At 53.6% G+C, this 11,010-nt stretch overlaps 1 protein-coding gene across 1 annotated transcript; it reads left to right on the top strand.

The window, feature by feature from the left end:
- The first annotated feature begins 421 nt into the window (after window positions 1–421).
- EIF4EBP1 (eukaryotic translation initiation factor 4E binding protein 1) lies at window positions 422–10,419 on the top strand. The gene is made up of 3 exons (XM_008491397.2): window positions 422–671; window positions 7,219–7,389; window positions 10,099–10,419. The coding sequence occupies exons 1-3, from the start codon at window positions 524–526 to the stop codon at window positions 10,128–10,130; spliced, it is 351 nt and encodes a 116-aa protein (XP_008489619.2). The 5' UTR covers window positions 422–523; the 3' UTR covers window positions 10,131–10,419.
- Window positions 10,420–11,010: the final 591 nt, after the last annotated feature.

The following is an 11,010-nucleotide window of genomic DNA, read 5'->3' on the forward strand; positions in this document are numbered from 1 at the left end:
CCTGCTCATTAACAAACCCCGCCCCCTCATTAAGAAAACATTTCCAATTCCGCCCTGTCACGCCCCCTCATTAATTGTCCCCGCCCTGGCCACACCCACTCATTGAATTTCCCGCCATTCATTAATTAGCCCCGCCCCATCTTCATTCTACTATAGACCAAGCCCCTCCCCCTATTCACAAACCCCGCCTACTCATTACCAAACCCCGCCTACTAATTACATAACCCCGCCCCCAATCAAACCCCCAACTCATTATAAAACCCCGCCCAATTCATTACCAAGCCCCGCCCCACCATTAATTATTCCATCCCTCATTAATAAGCCACGCCCATATCCAAGCCCCGCCCACCCCTCATCACAAGCCCCGCCCCTTCTCCCCTAAGCCCCGCCCCCGTGCTTATTTCCCGCGCTACCCCGCGCCGGAAGCGGTGCGTGGAGGGGCGGAAGCAGCGGGCAGGGCGGTGGCATCACCAGCGGTCCCGGTTCGGGTCCCGGTCCCGGTTCGGGTCCTGGCCCCGGCACCATGTCGGGCAGCTGTTGCCAGGGCCAGACTCCAAGTCGCGATATCCCCGGGCCCGGGAAACGCCTCGCCCTGCCCGACGGCGCTCCGCTGCCTCCCGGGGACTACAGCACCACCCCGGGCGGTACCGTGTTCGGGACCACACCGGGAGGTGGGTTGGACCGAACCGGGCTGGGGGGGGTTCGGGTATGGCCGCTCCTGAAGGGCAGGAGGGGCAGCGATCCCGGTTTTGCGGGGGGAAGCGAGCGGGATGGGTTTCGGACGGGGGTACCGGAGGGTCCCGGTTCGTTCGCCGCGGTGGAGGGGTCCCGGTTCGTTTCCCGGGATGGGGGGGGTTCTGGTCGGTTCGCCGGGATGGGGTCACGGTCGGCTCGCCGGGGGGGGGTCCCGGTTCGTTCGCCGGGATGGGGCGGGTCCCGTTCGTTGGGGTGAGGGGGTCCCGGTTCTGCCGGTATCGGGGGGTCCCGGTTCTGCCGGTGTCGGGCAGGGGTAGGGGGGAAGCCTCTGGGTTTAGGGCAGTCCAGGGGTGGGGGGGTTCTTACCGGGACCCAGAGGCGTCTCCCGGTTCGGCTGGGGGGGTTCTGGGGTTCGAGGGGGGGTACGGGGGGTCCCGGCTGCTCCCCGGCTGCTCTCAGCCCCTCTCAGCCCCTCTCAGCCCCACTCAGCCCCCACTCAGCCCCCACTCAGCCCCCACTCAGCCCCTCTCAGCCCCTCTCAGCCCCACTCAGCCCCACTCAGCCCCCTCTCAGCCCCCTCTCAGCCCCCTCTCAGCCCCCTCTCAGCCCCCTCTCAGCCCCACTCAGCCCCACTCAGCCCCTCTCAGCCCCCTCTCAGCCCCCTCTCAGCCCCCTCTCAGCCCCTCTCAGCCCCTCTCAACCCCTCTCAACCCCTCTCAACCCCTCTCAACCCCTCTCAACCCCTATCAGCCCCTCTCAGCCCCCTCTCAGCCCCCTCTCAGCCCCCTCTCAGCCCCCTCTCAGCCCCTCTCAGCCCTCTCAGCCCCTCTCAGCCCCTCTCAGCCCCTCTCAGCCCCCTCTCAGCCCCTCTCCCTCAGCCCCCTCTCAGCCCCCTCTCAGCCCCCTCTCAGCCCCCCACTCAGCCCCACTCAGCCCACTCAGCCCCACTCAGCCCCACTCAGCCCCTCTCAGCCCCCTCTCAGCCCCCTCTCAGCCCCCTCTCAGCCCCCTCTCAGCCCCACTCAGCCCCACTCAGCCCCACTCAGCCCCTCTCAGCCCCCTCTCAGCCCCTCTCAGCCCCTCTCAGCCCCCTCTCAGCCCCCTCTCAGCCCCTCTCAGCCCCCTCTCAGCCCCTCTCAGCCCCTCTCAGCCCCTCTCAGCCCCTCTCAGCCCCTCTCAGCCCCTCTCAGCCCCTCTCAGCCCCCTCTCAGCCCCTCTCAGCCCCTCTCAGCCCCCTCTCATCCCCCTCTCAGCCCCACTCAGCCCCTCTCAGCCCCTCTCAGCCCCTCTCAGCCCCTCTCAGCCCCTCTCAGCCCCTCTCAGCCCCTCTCAGCCCCCTCTCAGCCCCCTCTCAGCCCCCTCTCAGCCCCCCCTCAGCCCCCCCTCAGCCCCCTCTCAGCCCCCCCTCAGCCCCCTCTCAGCCCCCCCCTCAGCCCCCCCCTCAGCCCCCTCTCAGCCCCCTCTCAGCCCCCTCTCAGCCCCCCTCAGCCCCCCTCAGCCCCCCTCAGCCCCCCCTCAGCCCCCCCTCAGCCCCTCTCAGCCCCCTCTCAGCCCCCTCTCAGCCCCTCTCAGCCCCTCTCAGCCCCTCTCAGCCCCTCTCAGCCCCTCTCAGCCCCTCTCAGCCCCTCTCAGCCCCCTCTCAGCCCCCTCCTCAGCCCCCTCTCAGCCCCCGCTCAGCCCCCGCTCAGCCCCCGCTCAGCCCCGCTCAGCCCCAGCTCAGCCCCCGCTCAGCCCCCGCTCAGCCCCCGCTCAGCCCCCGCTCAGCCCCCGCTCAGCCCCCGCTCAGCCCCCGCTCAGCCCCCGCTCAGCCCCAGCTCAGCCCCAGCTCAGCCCCAGCTCAGCCCCAGCTCAGCCCCAGCTCAGCCCCAGCTCAGCCCCAGCTCAGCCCCAGCTCAGCCCCCGCTCAGCCCCCGCTCAGCCCCCGCTCAGCCCCCGCTCAGCCCCCGCTCAGCCCCCGCTCAGCCCCAGCTCAGCCCCAGCTCAGCCCCAGCTCAGCCCCAGCTCAGCCCCAGCTCAGCCCCAGCTCAGCCCCAGCTCTGCCCCAGCTCAGCAGCTGCCTTGGGATTAGGGTTTTTTTTTTTTCCAGCTTTCTAGGAACTTTCTGGCCACCTCCCCTGAGGTTCCAGGCACGGAACTGGACTTGAAGTGCAGCCAGGACAAGAAACCACAAACCAGGGCTTTAGTTGGGGTTTTATTTGATTTTATTTTGCTCCTCTACAGGGGTAAAAAAAGAGGAATAATTAAAAACTGGGATTTGGGGAGTTTAGGAATGATTTAGTTTAGAACTTGGATTTTGGGGGTGTGGGATGGTTTAAGGAAAAAAAGGAATAGTTTGAAGGTTGGATATTGGGGGTGTAGGAATGATTTAAGGAAAAAAAAAAGGAATAATTAAAACTTGGGTTTGGGGAGTTTAGGAATGATTTAGGAGTAATTTAAGACTTGGATTTGGGAGGTGCAGGAATGATTTAAGGAAAAGAAAAGGAATAGTTTAAAGCTTGGATTTGGGGAGTTTAGGAATGATTTAGGAATAATTAAAAACTTGGGTTTGGGGGTGTAGGAATGTTTTAAGGAAAAAAAAAAAAAGAAATAGTTTAAGAGTTGGATTTGGGGGTTTGGCAAAGGGCCCAGGACTCAGCCTGGAGGAGCCGCCCGGGGTGACCTTGGCAGCACAGCCCCTCCTGGCACCTTCCCAAGGACCCAGGGCTGGCAGGGAAGGACGGGGACACCTGCACCAGGGCTGGGGTGCACCTTGGGGATCACCAGGGACATGGGGTTCACTATGGGGTGCACCAGGGCCATAAGGTTCACCATGAGATTCACCACGGGGTGCACCAGTGCCTTGGGGTCCACTAGAGCCATGAGGTTCGCCTTGGGGTGCACCAGGGTCATGGGGTGCACTATGGGGTTCAGCAGTGCCTTGGGGTGCACCATGGGGTTCACCAGGGCCATGAGGTTCACCATGGGGTTCACCAGGGCCATGGGGTGCACCATGGGGTTCACCATGGGGTTCAGCAGTGCCTTGGGGTTCACCATGGGGTGCACTAGGGCCGTGGGGTGCACTATGGGTGGGGTTCAGCAGTGCCTTGGGGTGCACCATGGGGTTCACCAGAGCCGTGGGGTGCACCAGAGCCATGAGGTTCACCTTGGGGTTCACCAGGGTCATGGGTTGCACCAGGGACATGAGGTTCACCATGGGGTTCAGCAGTGCCTTGGGGTTCACCTTGGGGTTCACTGTGGGGTTCACCAGTGGAAGCTGTGGTAGATCCCAGGCTTTTGGGGTGCAGAGCAGCTCCTGGGGGGTGTGGGCTCTCTGCTCCTCTCCTGAGAGGAAAAGAACCTGGGAAAAACTTGGGAAGGACCCATTTATGTCCTGGGTTTGTCAGCTCCTGGCATCCGACTGCCAGAGGAAAACGTGAGCAGGGGTGGGAGCCCCCCTGAAGTGTGCTCCTGATCCTTGGGACACGAGGTGGAGTTCTGGGAAACCCCATCCTTGCCTCTGAACCTTCCAAGGAATTTGAACTCTCGACTGATCTCTGCAAATCCAGGGCACAGCTCTCAGGTTTCCCTTTGGATCCCGGGAAGCACTTTACATAGAATCACAGAATGGGCTGGGTTGGAAGGGAGCTCAGAGCTCATCAAGTCCAACCCTTGATCCACTCCCCCCGTGGTTCCCAGCCCATGGCACTCAGTGCCACATCCAGGCTCTTTGGAAAGATCTCCAGACACGGAGAATCCACTCCTTCCCTGGGCAGCCCATTCCAATGCCTGATCACCCTCTCCAGAAAGAAATTCTTTCTCATCTCCAACCTAAACCTCCCCTGGCACAACTTGAGACCCTGCCCTCTTGTCTTGCTGAGAGTTGCCTGGGAAAAGAGCCCAACCCCCCCCTGGCTCCAACCTCCTTTCAGGGAGTTGCAGAGAGTGATGAGGTCTCCCCTGAGCCTCCTCTTCTCCAGCCTCAACACCCCCAGCTCCCTCAGCCCTTCCTCACAGCAATTCTGCTGGATCCCTTCACAGCCTCCTTGCTCTTCTCTGCACCTGCTCCAGCACCTCAAGCTCCTTCCTGAACTTCCTGAGCTGAGGGGCCCAGAACTGGACACAGGACTCAAGCTGTGGCCTCCCCAGAGCTGAGCACAGGGGCAGAATCCCTTCCCTGGACCTGCTGGCCACGCTCTTCCTGAGCCAGCCCAGGATGCCCTTGGAATTCTTGGCCACCTGGGCACACTGCTGGCTCCTCTTCAGCTTCCTGGCAATCCCAGCTCCCTTTCTGCCACTCTGTGCCCAGCCTGGAGCTCCCCATGGGGTTGTTGTGGCCAAAGTGCAGGACCCGGCACTTGGAATGTTGAACCTCATCCCCTTGGGATCATCCCAACTCTCCAGTCTGTCCAGGTCCCTCTGCAGAGCCCTCCTGCCTTCCAGCTGATCCACACTCCCCCCAGCTTGGTGTTGTCTGCGACCTTTTGGAAAGGTTTGCAGTGGGGTGGAAACTCCTGAATTTGTTGGAATTGTCATCTCCTGGCTTTCTAAACCAAATTGATTGTCCCAGGACAGATATTCCCGGGATCTTGATATTCCCTGGAGCCAGATATATTGATATTCCCAGGAGCTTCTTCCCTGTATCCTTTTGTTTAACACTTTTCAGGCAATTTCCAAGGAGGAGCAGAGCAGACAAGAGGCTGATCCTGAAGAGGTTTTCCCCATTATTTCCTGGGATCCCTGGAGGGATTCTTTTCCTTCCTGGAAAAGGAACTCTTTATTGGGTTTTTCCAACCCAATCCCTTTCCCCAGGAGCAGGCTGTTCAGTGGGATTCCTAGAAATCCATGTCTGGGGGTGTGTGAGCCAAGGGAGCAGCTGTGCTCTGGTTAATTAATTAACCACATTAATGCCTGGTGTTCCCTCTCCAGGAATTCCTGCTGGGTGAGGTTGTATAATGGGAAGAGGAGGAGGAGGGATGCACTGGGTCTGCTCCAGCCCTCAGCCCCCAGCAGAGTGGGGAAGGAGCCTTAAAGTGCAGAAATTAATTCCATTTTCTGAGTGCTGGTGTGACCTGGAGCTGGGGGAGGCTCTGGGTCTGCTGCACATCTGGAGCTGGAGTCCCTGTGGTCCTTGCTGGTGCTTCAAGACTTTTCTTTCTTTTTCTTTCCTTCTTTCCTTCTTTCCTTCCTTCTTTCTTTCTTTCTTTCTTTCTTTCTTTCTTTCTTTTCTTTCTTTCTTTCTTTCTTTCTTTCTTTCTTTCTTTCTTTCTTTCTTTCTTTCTTTCTTTTTTTCTTTCTTCTTTCTTTCTTTCTTTCTTTCTTTCTTTCTTTCTTTCCTTCTTTCCTTCTTTCCTTCTTTCCTTCTTTCCTTCTTTCCTTCTTCCTTCTTTCCTTCTTTCCTTCTTTCCTTCTTTCCTTCTTTCCTTCTTTCCTCCTTCCTCCTTTCCTCCTTTCCTCCTTTCCTCCTTTCCTCCTTTCCTCCTTTCCTCCTTTCCTCCTTTCCTCCTTTCCTCCTTTCCTCCTTTCCTCCTTTCCTCCTTTCCTCCTTTCCTCCTTTCCTCCTTTCCTCTTTCCTCCTTTCCTCCTTTCCTCCTTTCCTCCTTTCCTCCTTCCTCCTTTCCTCCTTTCCTCCTTTCCTCCTTTCCTCCTTTCCCTCCTTTCCTCCTTTCCTCCTTTCCTCCTTTCCTCCTTTCCTCCTTTCCTCCTTTCCTCCTTTCCTCCTTTCCTCCTTTCCTCCTTTCCCTCCTTTCCTCCTTTCCTCCTTTCCTTCCTTTCCTCCTTTCCTCCTTTCCTCCTTTCCTCCTTTCCTCCTTTCCTCCCTTTCCTCCTTTCCTCCTTTCCTCCTTTCCTCCTTTCCCTCCTTCCTCCTTCCTTTCCTCCTTCCTTCCTTTCCTCCTTTCCTCCTTCCTCCTTCCTCCTTCCTTCCTTCCTTCCTTCCTTCCTTCCTTCCTTCCTTCCTTCCTTCCTTCCTTCCTTCCTTCCTTCCTTCCTTCCTTCCTTCCTTCCTTCCTTCCTTCCTTCCTTCCTTCCTTCCTTCCTTCCTTCCTTCCTTCCTTCCTTCCTTCCTTCCTTCCTTCCTTCCTTCCTTCCTTCCTTCCTTCCTTCCTTCCTTCCTTCCTTCCCTCTCCTTCCTTCCCTCTCCTTCCTTCCCTCTCCTTCCTTCCCTCTCCTTCCTTCCCTCTCCTTCCTTCCCTCTCCTTCCTTCCCTCTCCTTCCTTCCCTCTCCTTCCTTCCCTCTCCTTCCTTCCCTCTCCTTCCTTCCCTCTCCTTCCTTCCCTCTCCTTCCTTCCCTCTCCTTCCTTCCCTCTCCTTCCTTCCCTCTCCTTCCTTCCCTCTCCTTCCTTCCCTCTCCTTCCTTCCTTCCCTCTTTTCCAATTTGCCATTCAGGGAATGAACACAACAGTGCTAACAACACCTAATACCAACTCCTCTTAATTAACAACTGATGTTAATCATAACAGCTGAGGTGGGAGAGGATTTGCCAGCTCTGAAGGTCACCCAGCTGGACTCCTCCTGACTGACCCTGGTGTCCTTCCCTCCCCCCAGGTACCAGGATCATTTATGACCGTAAGTTTTTGATGGATTGTCGGAATTCTCCTGGTGCCAAAACTCCTCCCTCGGACCTCCCGGACATTCCAGGGGTTACCAGCCCCAAGGTGGAGGAGCTGAAGATGGAGAACAACCACATCCAGAGCTGTGATGAGAAAGCAAACACGGGTGAGAGGAAAAAAACCCCAAAAAACCTTAAAAACCATATAAAAAATCGACAGCCTTGCACCACGGGGCCAGGAGAGCTCTGGAGATAAATCCAGAGGGTGTTTAATTGTGGAAAAGACCTTCAGGATCATCCAATCCACCACTAAATCATATCCCTAAGGACCAGATCTCCACTTAAATAGCTCCAGGTTTGGGGATTCCACCACAATTCAAACAATTTTCATGTTTGAAAACCCTTTTAGTGACAAAATATTCAATTTAAACCTCCTTGTATCCCTTTTTCATGCCCATCAGGTGCCCATGGTCTCAGGATTGTGTTGGTGCTGGTTTGCTTTTATTTATTATTTCTTTTTATTAAATCCCAATGTTTGAAAACCCTTTTGGTGACAAAATATTCAGCTTAAACCTCCATGTATCCATTTCTTTGGACATCAGGTGCCCATGGTCTCAGGATTGTGGTGGTTTCCTTTTTTTTCTTTAATTTTTATTAAATCCCAATGTTTGAAAACCCTTTTGGTGACAAAATAATCAATTTAAACCTCCTTGCATCCCTTTTTCATGCCCATCAGGTGCCCATGGGCTCCAGGATTGTGTTGGTGCTGGTTTGCTTTTATTTATTATTATTTATTTTTATTAAATCCCAATGTTTGAAAACCCTTTTGGTGACAAAATATTCAATTTAAACCTCCTTGTATCCCTTTTTCATGCCCATCAGGTGCCCATGGTCTCAGGATTGTGTTGGTGCTGGTTTGCTTTTATTTATTATTATTTCTTTTTATTAAATCCCAATGTTTAAAAACCCTTTTAGTGACAAAATATTCAATTTAAACCTCCTTGTATCCCTTTTTTATGTCCATCAGGTGCCCATGGTCTCAGGATTGTGGTGGTTTCCTTTTTTTTCTTTAATTTTTATTAAATCCCAAAGTTTTAAACCTTCTTAGTGACAAAATATTCAGCTTAAACCTCCTTGTATCCCTTTTTCATGCCCATCAAGTGCCCATGGTCCCCAGGATTGTGTTGGTGCTGGTTTGGTTTTTTTTCTATTATTTATTTTTATTAAATTCCAATGCCTGAAAACCCTTTTGGTGACAAAATATTCAATTTAAACCTCCTTGTATCCCTTTTTCATGCCCATCAGGTGCCCATGGTCTCAGGATTGTGTTGGTGCTGGTTTGCTTTTATTTATTATTATTTCTTTTTATTAAATCCCAATGTTTGAAAACCCTTTTAGTGACAAAATATTCAATTTAAACCTCCTTGCTTCCCTTTCTTTGGGCCATCAGGTGCCCATGGTCTCAGGATTAGTGGTGGTTTGCTTTTTTTATTTAATTTTTATTAAATAATTGGGTGCAATCACTTCATTCTCATCAATCTGGGGAAACTGCTGCTGGATTAATTGCCCCATTAATTGAGTTGCCTGCAGCTGCTGCTGTCTTGCTCTGCCCAGGACTATTTTGCAGCTGCTTTTGCATTTCAAAAAATAAAAAATAAAAATAAAAAATATCAACTTACAATTCAGAGCAGGACTTGCTCAGGGGGTTCTCATTTCCTTTTTAGTTTTTTCCTTGACCCTGCTGGCCACAGCCCAATAATTTCTGTGGCTGGGATGTGACACCTGCTTTGTGTTTGTCACTGCCCAGGGGTGTCCTCAGAGGGCTCAGCAGATGCTTCCAAGAGCAAGGCAGAGGCTAAAGTGGTTTTTAATCAGTTTTTTTCCCCCATTTTCCTTGTCTAAAGTGCTTTTTCCAGTTGTTTCTTTAATATCTCCAACTGGAAGGCAGGAGGGCTCTGCAGAGGGACCTGGACAGACTGGAGAGTTGGGATGATCCCAAGGGGATGAGGTTCAACATTCCAAGTGCCAGGTCCTGCACTTTGGCCACAACAACCCCATGGGGAGCTCCAGGCTGGGCACAGAGTGGCAGAAAGGGAGCTGGGATTGCCAGGAAGCTGAAGAGGAGCCAGCAGTGTGCCCAGGTGGCCAAGAAGGCCAATGGCATCCTGGGCTGGCTCAGGAAGAGCGTGGCCAGCAGGTCCAGGGAAGGGATTCTGCCCCTGTGCTCAGCTCTGGGGAGGCCACAGCTTGAGTCCTGTGTCCAGTTCTGGGCCCCTCAGTTTAAGAAGGATGTAGAGGTGCTGGAGCAGGTCCAAAGGAGGCAACCAGGCTGGTGAAGGGACTCGAGCACAGGCCCTATGAGGAGAGGCTGAGAGAGCTGGGGGTGTTCAGCCTGGAGAAGAGGAGGCTCAGGGGAGACCTCATTGCTGTCTACAACTCCCTGAAAGGAGGCTGTAGCGAGGTGGGAACTGGACTCTTTTCACAGACGACCTTCAACAAGACAAGAGGACACAGTCTTAAGTTGTGCCAGGGGAGGTTTAGGTTAGATATTAGAAAGAATTTCTTCACGGAGAGGGTGATCAGGCTATGGAATGGACTGCCCGGTGAGGTGGTAGATTCTCCATCCCTGGAGACATTTAAAAACAGACTGGATGTGGCACTCAGTGCCATGGTCTAGCAACTGCTCCGGTGGGTCAAGGGTTGGACTTGATGATCTCTGAGGTCCCTTCCAACCCGGCTAATTCTATGATTCTATGATCTTAGGGCTAAGATTGTTTATTTCATGGAATATTTTGGATTAACTGGAAAACTTTGAGGACTGGTGTTGATTTTTGATTTTAATTTAATTTTTTTTTGTCCTTTTTCTCACCTTCCAGCTGAGGAAGAGCAGTTTGACATGGACATCTAAAGCCTTGGGGATGCTGCTCCAGTGAAAAACCAGGATCTTCTCCTGAGGATTCCCACCAGCCAGGCTTCAAAGCAGCCCAAGCCTCCAGTGCCTTCCTGCTTCCTGGGAAAAGCTGTGGGATTTTATTTTTTTTTCCCTTTGGGAACAGTGTCCTTGTCACCAGGACAGAGCCTCTCCTGTGGCTGCAGCCCCTGCTGATGATGGGAGGAGACACTCTCAATGATTTGGGGTTTTTTTGGGGTATTTTTGGGGGTGGGGTTTGGTTCTAGCTCTGTGCTTTTGTTGATCATTTTAATAGTGTAAAAAAAAAAAAATACAATAAAATTAAAAAGTAAATAAAAAAAAATAAAATACATTAAAAAATAAATTGGAAATGCAATATAAGGGAGAAATAAAAATCAGTTGGAGTCTTCCTCCTAGGGAGATTCATGCAATAAATGTGGCTTCTGAGCTTCATTCCACCAAGAAACCCCCAACCTGGGGCTGCCCACCCCAAAAAATCAATTCAGAAAATGGTTTTGAGGTGGAAGGGACCTAAAAACCCCTCCAGTTCCAACCTCCCTGCAGGGACAGGACCATTCCCACCATCCCAGGCTGCTCCTAGCGCCATCCCCTCTGCCCTGGGAAAGCTTGAGGGGCTTCCTAGGGAAGGAGGGAGGAATTCTGTCTGGGTTTAAGAGGGGGATTTTAATCTGGAAACCTTCAATTATTTCCATTTTTGCTCTGCAGCAGTTGGATGAGGGCTTGGGGGTCCCTTCCCACCCAAACCATTCCCTGATTCTGGGACTCTGGGAAGGGGGAGGATGCATGTTAGGAGGTGACCTGGGATGGAGGTAACCTGGGATGGAGGTGACCTGGGATGGAGGTGACCTTCTGTCAG

Source organism: Calypte anna, chromosome 22 (genome assembly GCF_003957555.1).
Source record: "Calypte anna isolate BGI_N300 chromosome 22, bCalAnn1_v1.p, whole genome shotgun sequence".
Lineage (NCBI taxonomy): Eukaryota > Metazoa > Chordata > Aves > Apodiformes > Trochilidae > Calypte > Calypte anna.